Below are 19,880 nucleotides of genomic sequence, written 5' to 3'. Positions count from 1 at the left end.
GCGGTGCACATGCGCGGCAGTGCCCCCATGCACGGCACGCGTGCGCAGTGGCGCCCCCTTGCATGGCGCGCGTGCACGGCGCCGCGAAAAATGGTGGATCGTCGCCTTTGGCGACCCCAGAAAAATGGTTGATCGACCCCAAATGGGGTCGCGACCCATAGGTTGAGAACCGCTGCTCTAAGCGGTGTACACCAGTAAGCAATGTATATATATATTTACATTGCCCCCAACAACCTGGGTCCTCATTTTACCTACCCCGGAAGGATGGAAGGCTGAGTCAACCTTGAGCCGGTGAGATTTGAACCGCTGACCTGCTGAACACAGTCAGCTAAAGTGGCCTGCAGTATGCACTCTAACTGCTGCGCCACCTCGGCTCTTGGTGTTGGTGGGAATCGGAGTGAAACAACAAGACCACTTCCACCAACAGCGAAAGGCAAGCCACTAGAATATAAACTGAGAGCAAAGCTCATTCCTTACTAGCACTGATGATGTTACTTAGTTGGGTAATGAAACATCTGCAAGAAAACAGTCAACCTCAGAGACCACCAAGGATCCCACAGTCTCCTCCTCCTCCTCCTCCTCCTCCTCCTCCTCCTCCTCCTCCTCCTCTCCCTTTTAGCACTGATGACGTTACCTAGTTGGGTAATGAAACGTCTGCAAGAAAACAACCAAGTTCAGAGAGCACCAAGGACCCCACAGTCTTCCTCCTCCTTCTCCTTTTCTTCCTCCTCCTCCTTCTCTTCTTCCTCCTCCTCCTCATCTCTACAAATCCCACTCCTTTCCAGCCCTGATGATGTTACCTAGTTAGGTAATGAAATGTCTGTAAGAAAACAACCAAGCTCAGAGAGCACCAAAGACCACAAGTCGTCTTCCTCCTCCTCCTCCTCCTCCTCCTCCTCCTCCTCCTCCTCCTCTTCCTCCCCACAAATCCCACTCCTTTCTAGCCCTGATGATGTTACCTAGTTAGGTAATGAAACGTCTGCAAGAAAACCACCAAGCTCAGAGAGCACCAAGGACCTCATGTATCATGCTCAACAATGCGACACTTGATCCTAGCCACAGACATACTATGCCATGATCCGCCTTATGGTTTATGAAATAAGCCGTAAATGGTAGGATTCACAATAGCACAAATGACTCAGTACAATATGCAGGGGAGGTGTTTGTTATTGCCTTGGTTTTTAAGAATACCTTTAAAAAGATAGACCGATGGCATCAGCAAATATGGCGGGCTCAATTGGCAAAAGGAAGCTCAGGACCACGGAAGAGGCCTTCATCCTGCAGTGGATAGATCAGTGGTTCTCAACCTTTTTAATGCCGCGACCCCCAACCGGTCGTAAGTCGAGGACTACTCAACCGGTCGTAAGTCAAGGACTACTCAACTGGTGCAGCACCATTTGCAGACTGGGACTTTTGGCGGGCTCAGCAGGGCAGAGACAGCCTGGACAATTCCTATTTGAAAGAGAGTCTATTCTATTGGCTTTCAAAAGCCAATAGAATAAAAGGGAGTAGCACAGCTAAGGAAAAGGGGGGGGGGGAAATGGCGGACTGCATTGTTTGGCGACCCCCGTGAAATGGTCGTTTGACCCCAAATGGGGTCCCGACCCACAGGTTGAGAACCACTGGGATAGATAGACAAATGCCTAAAATTATGGTGGTGATGATGAGTTGAAAAATGTCATTTCCCCCCAAGCATGTTGATATCTCCCCATATCATTATTTGATTTTGCTTTTAGAAGGAGTGATGGACCATCCCCCAGAGGGCCGCTGGTAATATCCCAGTGCCCCAGAACTGCACCATGAGAATTTGCAAGCAAAAGGAATCATTTTCAGCTGTGCTCTTTGGGGTTATTTTCTCAAAAATGAAAAAATGAGAAAATGTCTCCCCAGATCATTGTATATACAGTGCCTCTTGTTTACCTTCCTGTAAACAAAGCAAAACGAGAATCCAAACTCTGGATGCTAACATCGGGTAGAGAAATATATACATTTATATTGTTACGCAGCCTTTATTGTCAATTATTCATTTAGAACATTGTTGCTGCATTATTTAGCAGAAGAATATCAGACGGTTGGGTGACTTCCACCAAAGTTAATAAATATTTACTCTGTATTTTTGTATTGGCACACAACTCTCGTGCATATAGAGTATGTTGTGGGTTTCCAGGACAGCGCACTAGCGGGTATAAATTGAGCGGTCAATGTCCTCAGAGTCATTTTAGAAATGGAATAACTTAATCTGGAATACCAACAAAACATTCTTGCTTGATTTCCTCCGTTGAGTATCTGGTCTTCCTCATGAGATGTTTGTTCCAGTTGCAGGACCCCCAGCTTGTTATTTTTCCGAAAAAATATAAACGGTTGAGATAATACGAAGCTTTAACAAGCAGATCCAAGGGCTTGGAATTTTTTTATTTTTATTTTTAAAAAAGGGAGAGTTTGGAGCAGAAAATACGTCCTCCCAAATATAAATCTGTGCTTACAAAATACAGAGGTTCCCTAAAAGTAAATCCTGATGCAGCCTGGACAGCAGCCATTTTTTCTAGGGGGCAGTTCATACAAATCAGTGTACACTAAGAGTATGAGATAAGAATCCATTTAGATTCTGGAATGTTGCAGAAAAATGGGATGGGGATGAAGTTGTTCATAGTGATAAATTTAGTTCTTTTATGAGACATGGTGCCTGTGGGTACTACATGATATGAAGGCCTCTGCTTGCTGGTTGAGAAAAAAAAAATATTTATCTTGTATTGCGCTTCCACCACTGTACTTCCATCAGTTCTTCAGAAGGACAATAGTTAAAATAGGATCTATCTATCTATCTATCTATCTATCTATCTATCTATCTATCTATCTATCTATCTACAGTATCTATCTATCTATCTATCTATCTATCTATCTATCTATCTCTATCTATCTATCTATCTATCTATCTATCTCTCATCTATCTAGATCAGTGGTTCTCAACCTGTGGGTTGGGACCCCATTTGGGGTCGAACGACCATTTCACGGGGGTCGCCAAACAAGGCTGTCCACCATTTTTTCCCCCTTTTCTTTGGCCATGCCCCTGGCACCCGGTGATGTATAAGTGGTTGGGGGTCACCACAACATGGGGAACTGTATTATGGGGTCGCAGCATTAGAAAGGTTGAGAACCACTGATCTAGATCTATTTATCTAGCTATCATCTATTTTATATCTAGTTATCTATCATCTATCTATCATCTATCTATATCTATTTAGCTATCTATCTCTCATCTATCTAGATCTATTTAGCTATCATCTATTTTATATCTAATCTAGCTATCTTCTATCTAGATCTATCTATCATCTATCTAGATTTATTTACCTAGATCTATCTAGGTATCTATCATTTATCTAGATCAGGGGTGTCAAACTGCCAGCCCATGGGCCGAATGCATCATAGCCAGCCCGTGCTCACCCCATTGCCGGCAATGGAAAAAAAGTTGCGATACGTCGCAACACGTCACGTGACGTTGCAAGTTTGTCACCCCTGATCTAGATCTATTTATGTACTATCTATCTAGATGTATCTTGTCTATCCATCCACCCATCTATCCATCCATCTATCAAAAAATGTGGGATCCTTGGTGCTCTCTGCCCTTGGTTGCTTTCTTGCAGACATTTCATTACCCAAATGAAGGTAATGATCATCAGTGCTAGCAGGAAAACAGGCAAGCTCAGAGAGTCCCAAGGACCCCACCTTTCAGCCCTGAGTTACAAATATTGTCCTCTATGGGCATCAAGAAATGTAAACGGCTTAAAAAGCCTGTTTGACCTAGTAGTTAAGGCACCAGGCCGGAAAGCGGGAGGATGTGAGTTCTAGTCCTGTTTTAGACCTGAAAGCAAGCTGGGTGTTTTTGGGCCACACATTCACTCTCAATCCAACTCACCTCATGGGGCTGTTCTTGTGGGGGAAATAGGAAGAAGAAGGTGTGCTGGATAGATTTGCTGCCTTATTTGTAAAAATAATAAGGGAAGGGAAGGGAAGGGAAGGGAGGAAGGAAGGAAGGAAGGAAGGAAAGGCGGGAAGGGAAGGGAAAGAAGAACGAAAGGAAGGAAGGAAGGGGATATGGGAAGGGAAGGGGAAGAAGAACGAAAGGAAGGAAGGGGAGATGGAAAGGGAAGGGAAGGGGAAGAAGAAGAAAAGGAAGGAAGGAAGGAAGGTAGGAAGGAAGGAAGGAAAGAGAGAGAGAGGCGGGAAGGGAAGGAAAAGAAGAACAAAAGGAAGGAAGGAGAGATGGAAAAGGAAGGGAAGGAAAAGAAGAACAAAAGGAAGGAAAGAAGGAAGGAAGGAAGGAAGGAAGGGGAGATGGAAAGGGAAGAAAAGGGGAAGAAGAAGAAAATGAAGGAAGGAAGGAAGGAAGGAAAGAGAGAGAGGCGGGAAGGGAAGGGAAGGAAAAGAAGAACAAAAGGAAGGAAAGAAGGAAGGAAGGAAGGAAGGAAGGAAGGAAGGAAGGAAGGAAGAAGGAAGGAAGGGAAAGGAAGAAGGAAGATGCTAAGCTAACCAGCTATGATGTAAAACAACAGATTGGTTTGTAACCCGTTTGTATGTTGTTATTTTTTTTCCAGTCCGTCAGTCTAATTGAACGAGGAAACCCCTCCAGGAGCCTGGAGAACGTGTGCCGTTGGGCATATCAGCAACAAAAAACAGACCCCGCTCACTCAGAACATCACGATCACGCCATCTTTCTAACCAGGCAAGATTTTGGACCAGCTGGAATGCAAGGTAAAAGCGCTCAAGTGCCCCCTCCCCACCCCTTCAGAAGCCCACTTCAGCTTTCAGTACGGAAGAGGTACTCCATCTCTGGAAATTCAGGCGGCTTCACCCCCCTATCCCAGACACTCTGCACTTGGCAACTTTTGCCCTAGATCAGGGGGAGTCAACCTTGGCTCTTTTATGACTCGTGGACTTCAATTCCAGAATTCCTGAGCCAGCTTAGCTGGCTCAGGAATTCTGGGAGTTGAAGTCCACGAGTCATAAAAGAGCCAAGGTTGACTCCCCCTGCCCTAGATTATAAACAGTTCAATTCTCTCCGCTTTCTTTCTTCTTCTTCAACCGGCTGTCCATTAGATATGTAGGACCCACGGTTAGAGAAAACGACTAAAAAACATATAGATTTTAAGCCAGAATTATTTTTGTTAGGCATAATTGTAGGAAACTATGAGAAAGAGTGTATATATCTAATTTGACATGGATTAATTCCAGCGAGAATTGTATTCGCTCAACATTGGAAAAAATGAAGATTTACCCACGGAGGAAGAGTTAATTAAAAAAAAATGGATTGTGCAGAAATGGATAGATTGACACTGAAAACCAAAGAGAAAGAAGATTCAGTATATTTTAGAACACGGGATACCTTTTATCAATGGCTAGAGAAACGAGGTAGAGAGAGAAGAATTTAACATGTATTAGTAAGTTAAATGTTGGAAACCCAGACAATATGTTGCTGATAAAATATTAAGCATTCGTGATTATAAAAAATTTATACACACACACACATATTGTATATAAATGTATGTATTTATGTATATGTATATGTGTTGAGAGAAGTAGTCGAGCACCGGGTTAAATAAAAACAACTGTTTGATAAATTTAGCTTTCGTCGGCTAACTGCTAACGTCATCAGAGTGGAATGCCGGAGGTTTGAAAGCCTACTTCTCTCAACATGAATATACCCGGGATTCGCATTTTTAGTATAATTAGAGACAAATATGTATATGTATATGTGTTGAGAGAAGTAGTCGAACACTGGGTTAAATAAAAACAACTGTTTAATAAACTAACAACTGTTTGATAAACTTAGCTTTCGGCGGCTAACTGCCAACGTCATCAGAGTGGAATGCCGGAGGTTTGAAAGCCTACTTCTCTCAACATGAATATACCCGGGATTCGCATTTTTAGTATAATTAGAGACAAATATGTATATGTATGTCTTAAGTGTTTTTTTATGATGCAGCCTGTTGGCCCAAATATGGGAAGAAGAAACCTTTTTCCTGTATCAGCCCCAATCTGGGGCTATCCACAGGCAGCAGTTGCTACTGCGACAATCATTTTTGTGTTTAAATTTGGATTGCTAAGAAAGAGTTAAAGGGAAGCTGGTATAGCTGGCTGATGAGAGCTAAGGAGCTTGAAATAGCTATACCAGCTTCCCTTTATCTCTTTGTTAGCAATCCAAATTTAAACACACACACACACACACACACACGCTCTTTGCAGGATGCTAAATTAGAGGAAGTTGACTTGAATTGGGAGCCTGGGGACAAGAGAGGGAGGGTTCTTTGTCCCCGTCATTCCAGGTCTATGTGTTCTGCAAGATGGCCTTGGCAATTACAGGTAGTCCTCGCCTTACGACCGCAATATTGAGCTCCAAATATCCATTGCTAAGGGAGACATTTGTTGAGTTTTGCCTCATTTTACGACCTTTCTTGCCATCGTTGTGAAGTGAATCACTGCAGCGGTTAAGTTAGTAATGTGGTTGTTAAGTGAATCCGGCTTCACACTGACTTTGCTACTCAGAAGGTCGCAAAAGGGGAATCGCGTGACCCCCGGGGACAGTGCGACCATCATAAATTCAGACGTTGCCAAATGTCTGAATGTTGAGCATGTGACCATGGGGGATGCTGCAAGGCTTGTGTGAAAAACGCTCATAAGTCAGGTTTTCCAGTGCCATGGTAACTTCAAAGCATCACGGAATGAGCTGTGGTACGTCGAGGACTACCTGTGTTCACTGATAGATGTCATACTCGTGTTTGCCTGAAAATAAGATCCGGTCTTATTATTATTATTTTCCCTCCAAAAGAGGCACCAGGTCTTATTTTCGGGGTAGGCCTTACCTCACGTCTGGCACCGACAGCCCCACCTAGCCGATCCACTTCTTCTGGGGCCAAAGTTCTGCAGCTGCATTCAGGTCAGCATTTTGCAGTCAGGCCTTTCTGGAAGGCCTATGCAGCTGAGTACTGAGCTATGGATTCAATCCATAGCTTGGTACTCGGCTGCTGAGGTCTTGCAGAACCAAGCTATGGATTGAATCCATAGCTCGGTTCTTGGGTGCAGAGGTCTTCCGGAAAGCCCTGAGACTGAGAAATGTAGGCCTGGCTGCAGAAGAAGAAGCCTCATAAGAAGAAGTGGGCTAGTGAGGAAAGGCCTGGCTGCAAGGGAAGTGGGTGTGGGGCGCGTGGGGCAGCTCCACACCCCTATCCCCGCCCTAGCTTGATTTTGAGGTGTGTGCCTCACCCAAAACTAGGGCTTATTTGGGGGGTAGGGCTTATATTAGGACCACCCCCAAAAATCAAGCTAGGGCTTATTGTTGGTGTAGGCCAGGGGTAGGCAACCTTGGCTCTTTTATGACTCGTGGACTGCAACTCCCAGAATTCCTGAGCCAGCCATGCTGAGGGGAAAGGGAGAGGTTTTCAAGCTGAGTTGTGCTGGCTCAGGAATTCTGGGAGTTGAAGTCCACGAGTCATAAAAGAGCCACGGTTGCCTACCCCTGGTGTAGGCCTCATTTTTGGGGAAACAGGGTAGATGTCATCTCTAGTTGGTCACTCGTGCCCTGGTCATCTCCTGTTTAGACTACAGGAAGTCCTCAACTTACCACAGTTCATTTAGTGTCCGTTCAAAGATTGGTCAGAGAAAACATACCAGAAGGTCATGGAAAAACCACTTCCATATTGTTACCAAGAAAACTATCTTTCCATGTCCATCAGGTCATAAGAAGTCCAGCTCAGAATAACAGAATAATAGAATTGAAAGGGACCTTGGAGGTCATCTAGTCCAACCCCCTGCTCAGGCAGGAAACCCTATAACATTCCAATCAAATGATTGTCCAATCTCTTCTTAAAAACCTCCAGTGTTGGAGCATTCACAGCTTCTGGAGGCAGGTTGTTCACTGATTAATTAACTGTCAGGAATTTTCTCCTTAATTCTAGATTGCTTCTCTCTTGATTAGTTTCCATCCATTGCTTCTTGTCCTGCCTTCAGGTGCTTTAGAGAATAGCTTGACTCCCTCTTCTTTGGAGCATCCTTTGAGATACTGGAACACTGCTATCCTGTCACCCCTAGTCCTTCTCTTCATTAAACTAGACATATCCAGTTCCAGCAACCGTTCCTTATATGTTTTAGCCTCCAGTCCCCTAATCATCTTTGTTGCTCTTCTCTGCACTCTTTCTAGAGTCTCAACATCTTTTTTACATCGGGGTGACCAAAACTGGATGCAGTATTCCAAGTGTGGCCTTACCAAGGCATTGTAAAGTGGTATTAACGCTTCACGAGATCTTGATTCTATCCCTCTGTTAATGCAGCCTAGCACTATGTTGGCTTTTTTGGCAGCTGCAGCACACGGCTGGCTCCGTTGTGCCCACAGTAAAAAAATGACAATAAAGGTTATCTTATCTTATCTTATCTTATCTTATCTTATCTTATCTTATCTTATCTTATCTTATCTTATCTTATCTTATCTTGAGACCATCCTTACCTTTCACAGCTGTGAGCCCAAGTAAACTGATCTGAGGTATTCTTTGAGGAAATTAAGTTTTTAAAAGCTGGGAAGAACTCTTCAGCACAAGAGTGAAATGAAACAGGATGCCTGCGAAGACTTGTGTGCAATGACCTCTGATAAGAACAGCTTCAAAGAACTCAACTTTGCCACAAGTGAAGAACTTCAGCGCTTTTGATCAAGAGGGCTTTGATAGACAAAAATGCCCTTAGGTAGCCCAGATCTGTGCCAAAATAAACTCTCTCAGCTCCAAGCTCATCAACCCAAAGAGACAAGCAGACGGAAGTACATTCTCACTTGCTCAGTTTTCTGTGAACATGACGGCTTTGTGATGCTTTACTAAAGAGATTTGGAGAGGTATTTTGTGCCTTTGAGTCAAGTCAAGTCAAATAAGTTTATTACAGTCAAAGACCAGAGACCAGAACAAGTTAAAAACACTCAAGGAATATCCAGTAAAAAAAAAAAACTAATATAATAAGTAATAGTTAAAATCTAAATTAAAATCACAATTTGGCATCCCATCCATCAGTTACACATGAGCAAAACACAGCATGGCCTAACTATACTACAATATCAATCCTTAAAACTGTGAGGCCCATTAATAATAATAATAATAATAATAATAATAATAATAATAATAATAAAGTTGGAAGGGACCTTAGAGGTCATCTAGTCCAACCCCCCGCTCAGGCAGGAAACCCTATACCAGTGATGGCGAACCTTTTAGAGACTGACTGCCCAAACTGCAACCCAAAACCCACTTTTGCATTGTCGAGTGCCAGGTGGGTGTGGCCCATTGGGTGGGTATGGCACATTGGGTGGGCGTGGCCCATTGGGTGGGCATGGCTGCAATGGTAACGGCAGACTAGGTGGGACTAAAAAGTTCAATCAATCAATTCCAACTTTGCAAGATCCTTTTTTTTCCTGCGAGAAGTTGAAATTGACTGATTGAACCTTTTTTTTTTTTTTTTTTGCACACGGCAGCGGAGGCCTAAAGCGAAAAGGTTTTATAAAACCCAACTGAAGAACTAGGACTGTGGCAACGGCATGCGTGCCCACAGAGAGGGTTCGCCACCACTGCCCTATACCATTTCAGACAAATGGCTGTCCAGTCTCTTCTTAAAAACTTCCAGTGTTGGAGCATTTACCACTTCTGGAGGCAGGTTGTTCCACTGGTTAATTGTTCTAACTGTCAGGAAATTTCTCCTTAGTTCTAGGTTGCTTCTCTCTTTGATCTTTCCATCCATTGCTTCTTGTCCTGCCCTCAGGCGCTTTGGAAAATAGCTTGACTATAACATAACATTGTAGCAAACTCATAGCAGCTCTTAACCACACTCAGTTCTCAACTCTAAAACTTAGAAGCAAAAATATAGTAGTATATGTTTCAGAAACTATCTAATGTAGCAGATTTGATTTTCTTTCTTTCTTTCTTTCTTTCTTTCTTTCTTTCTTTCTTTTTTCTTTCTTTCTTTTTTCTTTCTTTTTTTTAAAAAAGCAGAAATAAAAATCAAAGCCCTCCCAGGAGCCAACTAAGTCCCAGGTCTTCCAAATACAGGTAGTCCTCAACATACAATGTTAAGGTATTGATTTAACAGCTAGCCAGCTTATGTAATGTAAGATGAAAGATGTAATGACTCAGCAGGGTCTGTGTCTCTTTAAGAGCCTTTGTATAACGGGAAGACTCTGCTGATGTGTTCTCTCTCTTCTTCCGTTTCCTGCTGTAATTGTGGTTTGTTGGATCCTGCTCTATTAGCACGTGTGTGTATATTGTTCCTGCTGTATTGATATTGTAGATAGTGTAAGATAAACCACCATTTAATGCAAACCACTGTTTACTGTGTTTACTCCTGGGGCAATAAAACTGTGCACACTCTGACATACAACCTCCTTCATTTAATGACTTTAGTTACAACAGCCACTGAAAAAAGGGACATGATCATTATTCACATAACCGTCACAGCATCCTCGAGATCACGTGACCAACATTCAGACGCTTGGAAACTGACTCATATTTACGACGGTTGCAGTGTCTCGGGGGTAAGGCGATCCCCTTTTGCGACCTTCTGACAAAGTCAAGGCAGAAGCCAGGCTCACTTAACAGCCGTGTTACTAACTTAACATCTGCAGTGATTCACTTAACAACCGTCTCACTCGGCAATGGAAATTTGGGGCCGGATTGTGGGTCGTAAGCCAAGGACTCTCTTGCAATCCTCTGGTCATTAGGGGGAATGGAAAGATGAATATTCTTTGCAGTCATTAGCACTCTGAAGGTCGATCAGTTCGCCAAGTGACCTAAAAGACTCTCAGCTGACAAACGACCTTCAGACGTAAAGAATATAAATCTTTCCGTTCCATCAGAACTGAAGAAGCTTCTTGGATGAGAAGCGAAGTGTTTTCAAGGAAACAAAATGCTAAAAAAAGTCCAGTTGCCTTGTGGAAAAGCACTTTCGGGACCTGGGCGATTGAGAGTCTCCATAGCCATTGTTGTTTTGTTGTTGTTAGTTGCAAAGTTGTGTCCGACCCACCGTGACCCCATGGACAATGTTTCTCCAGGCCTTCCTGTCCTCTACCATCTTCTGGAGTCCATTTAAGCTCATACCTACTGCTTCAGTGACTCCATCCAGCCACCTCATTCTCTGTCGTCCCCTTCTTCTGTTACCCTCAATCTTTCCCAGCATTAGGCTCTTCTCCAGTGAGTCCTTCCTTCTCATTAGGTGGCCAAAGTATTTGAGTTTCAACTTCAGGATCTGGCCTTCTAAAGAGCAGTCAGGGTTGATCTCCTCTAGGACTGACCGGTTTGATCGCCTTGCAGTCCAGGGGATTCGCAGGAGTCTTCTCCAGCACCAGAGTTCAGAGGCCTCCATTCTTTGGCGCTCAGCCTTTCTTACGGTCCAGCTTTCACAGCCATACATTGCAACTGGGAAAAACATCTTGTTTTTTTTTCATGTACTCCACAGGCTACGCTCCAGTCACAGGCATGTGCCATCCGGTGAGGAGCTGCACTCTGAATCACGAAGATGGGTTTTCTTCAGCTTTTGTGGTAGCCCACGAAACTGGCCACGTGTAAGTCTCAACATAAAATGGGATTATCCTCTGGCAGTTCCTGGATTAAATCAAACCCCTTTACATTGCATCTCTCTTCTCTCAATCCAGCTGTCCATCTGGGGACATCTCCTTAAAAATTGTTACCAGAAATTAGATGACAGGTAATCCTTGACTTACAACCCTCTGTTTAGTGACCGTTTGAAGTTAGAACGGCACGATTGTTGGAGCATCCCCATGGTCACGTGATCAAACTTTGGCCACACTTGGCAACTGACTGGTATTTAGGGCGGTTGCAGTGTCCCGGGGGCATGTGATCAACTTTTGCGACCTTCTGACAAGTAAAGTCAGTGGAGAAGCCAGACTTTCTTAACAGGCACATTAGTAACCTAACAACGGCATTAATTCACTTAACAAGTGCAGCAAGGAAGGTTGCAAAAATCCATTGAACAGAAATTTGTGGTCATAAGTCAAGGACTATCTGTACTTATTAATTGCTGAGTCTAAATTCTGCTTTCGAGGTCGTACTTGGTACCTAGGACCTTTAGGAGAGCTATCGTCCAATGGGAGACAAGTGTATTGATTTCGTCCAATGGGAGACAAGTGTGTATCTAGGACCTTTAGGAGAGCTATCGTCCAATGGGAGACAAGTGTATTGATTTTGTCCAATGGGAGACAAGTGTGTATCTGGGACCTTTAGGAGAGCTATTGTCCAATGGGAGACAAGTGTATTGATTTCCTCCAATAGGAGACAAGTGTGTATCTGGGACCTTTAGGAGAGCTATTGTCCAATGGGAGACAAGCATGTTGATTTTGTCCAGTGGGAGACAAGTGTGTACCTAGGACCTTTAGGAGAGGTATTGCCCAATGGGAGACAAGTGTGTTGATTTTCTCCAATGGGAGACAACCGTGTACCTAGGACCTTTAGGAGAGGTATTGCCCAATGGGAGACAAGTGTGTTGATTTCATCCAATGGGAGACAAGCGTGTACCTAGGACCTTTAGGAGCGCTATCGTCCAATGTGTATGCTTTCCATATTTTGATGTTTGAAAAGGAGAGCAATTGTAGTCAAACCCATCTGAAAGACCGGGTAGAGGTTTCCAACTGGTGTTTCTCATTCCCCACCCCCAATTAATTCTGATATGTTGTTCTTTGATTCAGGTTAGGGATGGAGCATGATGGACAAGGGAACCGATGTGGAGATGAGACAGCAATGGGAAGCGTCATGGCACCATTGGTGCAAGCAGCTTTCCACCGATACCACTGGTCCCGTTGCAGTGGCCAAGAACTCAAAAGATACATACAGTAAGGACCAATTTCTTGATAACAGATACTATATCATAGAATCAGAGAGCTGGAGGTCTTGTAATCTAACCCCCTTGCCCAACGCAGGAGTCTTTATACCATCCTGGACAAATCTTTTCTTGAAAGATTGGAGCACCCATCGTTGTGCAGGAGCTGAGGTGTTGCTTGATAAAGAAACACAGGAAACCAGAAGTTGCCTTTAAGCTTTACGTTTTTATTCAGCTGAACAAAGACGGGCTCCTCTAAAAGGGAGAAGACCCGAATGACAGCAAATCCCTATTTTTATACTTTCTGATTACATAAGCAATCCACCCAGCAAAGCTGACACACATAAGATAAAGACTTCGCCCAGTAAGTCTGGCACACTGTAGATAAGAAGGGAGAAAGCAGAAGTAGCTAAAAAATGTTTCCTTTTGGGTGTTTCCCTAAAGACACCGTATGTTCCCGGGTGCGCTGGGACATGGGATATTTTCCTTGTTGTCCTTTCATGACCCTGCATCCATGATTCTGCAAGTGCCCAAAGACAGGAGGGCCATCTGCACATATTCACCATTCATACTTCCTATGCTGTCCCTTAATTCCGGGTCAACATCACAATTCCGGGAGACAAATTCTTTCATTGACTAATGGTTCTCACGGTCAGGAAATTCCTCCTTATTTCTAGATTGGATCTCCCTCTAATGAGGGAGATTGCATCATATGAATGGCTATCGCAACAAAGGCAGGACAATAAACAATGGATGGAAACTAATCCTGGCTGCAGCCAAAAAAGCTAATGCAATCCTGGGTTGTATAAACAGAGGCATAGAATCAAGATCACGTGAAGGATTAGTACCGCTTTATAAAACCCTAGTGAGGCCACACCTGGAGTACTGCAACCAGTTTTGGTCAGCATACTACAAAAAAGATGTTGAGACCTTGGAAAAAGTTCAGAGCAGAGCAACTAAGACAGTGGTGACGAACCTATGGCACGGATGCCAGAGGCGGCACTCAGAGCCCTCTCTGTGGGCACGTGCGCCGTCGCCCCAGTCCTAGGCCTTCAGCTGGGTTTTATAAAACCTTTTCACTTTAGGCCTCCACCGCCATGTGCAAAAAAAAAAAAAAAAGGTTCAATCAATCAGTCAATTTCAACTTCTCGCAGGGAAAAAAAAAGATCTTGCAAAGTTGGAATTGATTGATTGAACTTTTTAGTCCCACCCAGTCTGCTGTTACCACTCCAGCCACGCCCACCCAATGGGCCACACCCATCCAATAGGCCACACCCACCCAATGGGCCGCACCCACCCAGCACTCGACGATGCATAAGTGGGTTTTGGGTTGCAGTTTGGGTACTCAGTCTCTAAAAGGTTCGCCATCACTGAACTAAGATGATCCAAGGCCTGGAGACTAAAACATATGAAGAACAGCTGCAAGATGTGCATTTGACTAGTCTAAAGAAAAGAAGAAACAGGGAAGACATGATAGCAGTCTTCCAGTCTCTGAGGGGCTGTCACAAGGAAGAAGGGGTCACATTGTTCACCAGAGTACCAGAGGGCAGGACGAGAAACAATGGTTGGAGACTGATCAAAGAGAGAAGCAACCTGGAATTAAGGAGAAACTTCCTGACAGTGAGGACAATCAACCAGTGGGACAGCTTGCCACCAGAAATCATGGGTGCTGCATCACTGGAGGCTTTTAAGTAGAGACTGGACAGTCACTTTTCTGAGATGGTAAGGGTTCTCCTACTTGAGTAGGGGGCTGGAGTAGAAGACCGCCAATGTCCCTTCCAGCTCTATTCTATTCTAATCAAGGAAAGAACCAACCTAGAACTAAGAAATTCCCTGATAGAACGATTCATCAGTGGAACGACTTGCCTCCAGAAGTTGTAGGTGCTCCAATACTAGAGATTTTTAAGGAGAGATTGGACAACCATTTGTCTGAAACGGTATAGGATCTGCTGCTTAAGCAGGGGGTTGGACTATAAGACCTCCAAGGTCCCTTCCAACTCTGCTATCCTGTTATGATTGATCCTCCAGACCCCTTCTCATCTTTCTTGGTCTTCTCTGCACTCTACATGCCTCTACTGGCAATTAGAATATATCTAGACCAAGCTAGGAACATTATTAACTGACCAACGTCCGGCCAAGGTGTAAATTTGAACTGGAAGAATGTGTCATCCGATCAAGACAAATGATGGTCACCAGAGGCAGAACCATTGAGAGTAACACTGTTTTCCCATTCCTTCCCTGCTTGTAGTGTTGATTCTTTCCATGACTCACCAAGTCCTGGTGTGAATCGGGAAGACTCATAGTAAGGAACTATCGGTACTGTAGTGGCAATAAGACTATTGTTGCACTGTTTGGCTGGCACACAGTGTGGGGCTGGGCACATGCTTCCGAGTGATGCTCATTTTAGACAAGAGATGAGCAGCCTGTGGTTAGCATGGCCTTACATATCCTTTGGTGAAGCTCCCGGAGCCTCTTCGGAACAATTTGCCAGATTTCAATGGCCTAGCTGCCAAAAGTCAGCAGCAGAGTTGCCAAAAATTGGTATTGTGGTCTGCCACTGTTCTGTGGCAGGAAACAGAAAATCAACTGCAATACAAGCCTTAAAATAGCTTAATACAGTTAAGAAAAAGGAAAGGCAAGAAGCAAAAAGTTTCCCCCTCACTCCATTAAGAATAATATAGAATATAGAATATTATGTATATGTATCTATGTATATGTATATGTATATACATATACATATAGATACATATATATGTATATATATGTATCTATATCTATATATCTATATCTAGACAGAGATAGAGATAGATAGATAGATAGATAGATAGATAGATAGATAGATAGATAGATAGATAGATAGATAGATAGATAGACAGACAGATAGATAGATAGAGAGATAGAGATAGATAGATACAGGGCTTTTTTTCTCATAGAATGCCCAGAACGGAGTTCTGGCACCTTTTTTGGATGGAACCTTGTAAGGTAGGCAAAAAAAAAGCAGTGGATAGATAGATAGATAGATAGATAGATAGATAGATAGATAGATAGATAGATAGATAGATAGATAGATAGATAGATAGATGGATGGAGAGATAGATCTATCCATATCTATATATCTAGATCTATCTAGATCTAGATACAGATACAGATATTAGATAGATAGATAGATAGATAGATAGATAGATAGATAGATAGATAGATAGATAGATAGATAGATAGATTATATATCTATGAGGATTCTCAGTCATCCAGGTCATGGTTGTCCCAAAGGTGCTTTTTCATGAGGCAACTGGACTTCCTTGTTTTTCTTTGAAGATGTTTTGCTTCTCATCCAAGAAGCTTCTTCAGCTCTAACTGGATGATGGAGAACGGAAGGATTTATACTTCTTGCAGACCACTGGTCATTTGCATTCTTTTAAGAGAGTCATTGAGGCCACTTGGAGGTTTATCTGTGTCCTCAGGGTCACCTGAGTGGTGCAAATGGGTGTGGAGCCTTCTTGGCTCCAGGAGGGACACAGGGCAGAAAGCATCCTGAAACCAAGAAGCCTGTGCACACCCATTTGTTTTCTTTTCTAAGACTATGCCCCAAATCTCCCTGCTTTGAGATGCAACTGAGTTTCTGTGAAAACACCAACCTGTGTTTTAATGGCCTCCTGACAATATTTCGTAAGAATTCAGCATCCCTGTGTCAGAAATGATCAAAATTTGTCATCATCATCATCATTTGGGGCTTTGGAGTCACTACATGGGGATTCTGCAGGTAGTTTGCTGCCAAATCTTAGTTTAAAAAAAAGATGAATTGGTTTTCAGAATAATTAGATGCTGAAGCAGCATCCTCAGTGAGATTAGGACTTAGGTAACATCCCCAGATGTTGCCAAGAGCTTAAAGATGTTACCTAGTTTTGGTAATGAAACATCTGCAAGGAAACAACCAAGATCAGAGAGCACCAAGGACTCCTCATTTCAACCCCAGCTACAAATATCCTCCTTTGTTGGCGCAATAAAGTTGGTCTGACATGATCTGCTTTTGATAAACCATGTTGGCTTCTAGTAATTCATAGCTGACCATTTTGTCTCCTATTGGTTTTCTCTCGCAGTTCTTACGATTGTCTCCTCGATGACCCTTTTGAACATAATTGGCCGAAACTTCCTGAGCTGCCTGGGGTAAATTATTCCATGGACGAGCAATGTCGCTTTGACTTTGGAGTGGGCTACAAAATGTGCACGGCGGTAGGTCTTCCTCGATTCCTATCAAGTAAAGCTGAATTATAGTTTCAGTATCAAGATACATCAGCCCAAATCTGAGTTGATTGTGACATGATTTAGAAAAACCAAATGCACAGGTATGGTATAGGTGGTTCCTTGCTCAACAGTAGCAACTGTGAGAGGGACCTCGGAGTCCTAGTGGACAATCACTTAAATAGGAGCCAGACGTGTGCTGCAACTGCCAAAAAAGCCAACACAGTGCTAGGCTGCATAAACAGAAGGATAGAATCAAGATCAGATGAAGTGTTAATACCACTTTACAATGCCTTGGTAAGGCCACACTTGGAATCCTGCATCCAGTTTTGGTCACCACGATGTAAAAAAGATGTTGAGACTCTAGAAAGAATGCAGAGAAGAGCAACAAAGATGATTAGAGGACTGGAGGCTAAAACATATGAAGAACGGTTGCTGGAATTGGGTATGTCTAGTCTAATGAAGAGAAGGAAGAGGGGGGACATGATAGCAACATTCCAATATTTCAGGGGCTGCCACAAAGAAGAGGGAGTCAAGCTATTTTCCAAAGTGTCTGAAGGCAGGACAAGAAGCAATGGATGGAAACTAATCAAGGAGAGAAGCAACCTAGAACTAAGGAGAAACTTCCTGACAGTTAGAGCAATTAACCAGTGGAACAACCTGCCTCCAGAAACGGTGAATGCTCCAACACTGGAGGTTTTTAAGAAGAGACTGGACGGCCATTTTTCTGAAATGATATAGGGTTTCTTGCCTGAGCAGGGGGTTGGACTAGATGACCCCCAAGGTCCCTTCCAACTTTATTATTATTATTATGTATCTTCCTTTCTTTACTCATAGTTTCAGTGTAGAAGATGCAATTTTGGGAGAAAAGAGGAGGGCCTGAGATTTATGACCACTTTCAGTTTGACCACATCCAGATCATTGACAATCGCCAACTTCTTCCCACAAACCCACCTCAGTTCAGGGAGAATTTCCCATTGTTTGCTGTATAGGCAGTACTCGACTTACAGCTAAAACAATGCCTGCCCATTAAGGGTTGGTAAGTGAATCATCACACGACTGTTCTGATTTGTACAGTGGTCATTACGTGAACAATGTGATCGTTAAGCAAGCCCACTTTTCATTGTGGGGCCTTTGGGCCAAAAAAAAAAAAAAAAACCAAAAACCCAGAAGTGGAAGCTGGATTTCAGTAGCCATATTGTAAATCATGGTCACGTGACTGCAGGATATTGCAAATGGCCATAAATGCAGGCTAAAGTGTAAGCACCCAAAATTGATCATGTGGCCGCAGAGGTTGGTGGCTGTCAAAGCTTTGGAACTAGGTCATTAGTAACTTGGGGAGGGGGGGGGGCTCTGTAAAAACTCTGAATGATCAATAAGCGATCTGTCATAAGCCAAGGACTATCTTTATACACTATCTCAGGGATAGACAACCTTGGCTCTTTTATGACTCGTGGACTTCAACTCCCAGAATTCCTGAGCCAGCTATGCTGAGAGGAAAGGGAGAGGTTTCCAAGCTGAGCCACGCTGGCTCAGGAATTCTGGGAGTTGAAGTCCATGAGTCAGAAAGCAGCCTAGGCCTAGGCTAGTGGTAGGCAACCTTGGCTCTTTTATGACTGGTGGACTTCAACTCCCAGAATTCCTGAGCCAGCCATGCTGAGGGGAAACAGAGAGGTTTCCACGCTGACCCATGCTGGCTCAGGAATTCTGGGAGTTGAAGTCCACGAGTCATAAAGCGGCCTAGGCCTAGGCCAGAGATATGTAACCTTGGCTCTTTTATGACTCGTGGACTTCAACTCCCAGAATTCCATGGCTCAGCTTGGAAACCTCTCCCTTTCCCCTCAGCATGGCTGGCTCAGGAATTCTGGGAGTTGAAGTCCACCAGTCATAAAAGAGCCAAGCTTGCTTACTCCTGCTTTATCTCATCTCTGGTTTCTCTACTGTTTCAGTTTCGAACATTTGACCCGTGTAAACAGTTGTGGTGCAGTCATCCTGACAACCCTTATTTCTGCAAGACTAAGAAGGGCCCGCCGCTTGACGGGACAGAATGTGCCCCTAGTAAAGTAAGTGAAGATGTGTTTCAGGTTGAAACGATGCATGTATTTCAAGGGGAAACTGGGAGATGGTGAGTTCTAGTCCAGTCTTAGGCATGAAAGGCAGCTGGGCTACTCTGGGCCAATCATTAGGGGATGATGAGTTCTAGTCCTGCCATAAGCATGAAAGCCAGCTGGGTGACTTTGGGCCAATCACCAGGAGATGGTGAGTTCTAGTCCCCCCTTAGGCATGAAAGCCAGCTGGGTGATTTTGAACCTGCTTACCAGGTGATTGTGAGTTCTAATCCTGTCTTAGCCATGAAAGCCAGCTGGGTGACTTTGGGCTAATCACCAGGAGTTGGTGAGTTCTAGTCCCGCCTTAGGTATGAAAGCCAGCTGGATATTGGGCCAATCACCAGGAGACAGTGAGTTCTAGTCCCACCTTAGCCATGAAAGCCAGCTGGGTTGGCCCAATCATCAGGAGATATAAAAATAATAAAGGCCAGATATAAAACAAATAAATAATGACTGGTGAACCTCAATTATAATGACAGAGAAGACCCAAGCAATGTCGATTGTTGCTCTTTGGTGCCTTCCTTTAGCAACAAATGTCCTATTTCAAGTTCTCCCCTCCTCCAGTTTTCTATCTCTCTTTTGCAACACTAAGACTATGTTCTACTCCCAGGCTCAGGTGGTCCTCAAATGGTTTGGTTAAAGTCCCTTGAAAGGTTCCTCCTTCCCCAATATTTTGACAGCATT

The 19,880-nt window shown here is 43.7% G+C and overlaps 1 protein-coding gene across 1 annotated transcript in view; it reads left to right on the top strand.

The window, feature by feature from the left end:
- The window catches only part of ADAMTS3 (ADAM metallopeptidase with thrombospondin type 1 motif 3), a 152,770-nt gene that overhangs the window by 98,087 nt on the left and 34,803 nt on the right, over window positions 1–19,880 (top strand). Inside the window, exons 7-11 of the mRNA XM_039355135.1 lie at window positions 4,593–4,749; window positions 11,473–11,578; window positions 12,719–12,862; window positions 16,947–17,079; window positions 19,038–19,151. Of these exons, the coding sequence (XP_039211069.1) occupies window positions 4,593–4,749; window positions 11,473–11,578; window positions 12,719–12,862; window positions 16,947–17,079; window positions 19,038–19,151 (654 nt within the window). The remainder of the gene's footprint in view (window positions 1–4,592; window positions 4,750–11,472; window positions 11,579–12,718; window positions 12,863–16,946; window positions 17,080–19,037; window positions 19,152–19,880) is intronic.

Source organism: Crotalus tigris, unplaced genomic scaffold (genome assembly GCF_016545835.1).
Source record: "Crotalus tigris isolate CLP2741 ecotype Arizona unplaced genomic scaffold, ASM1654583v1 scf7180000018609.294051, whole genome shotgun sequence".
Taxonomy (NCBI): domain Eukaryota; kingdom Metazoa; phylum Chordata; class Lepidosauria; order Squamata; family Viperidae; genus Crotalus; species Crotalus tigris.
Note: the sequence above shows the minus strand (reverse complement) of the source record. Positions and strands in the feature narration are given on the sequence as shown.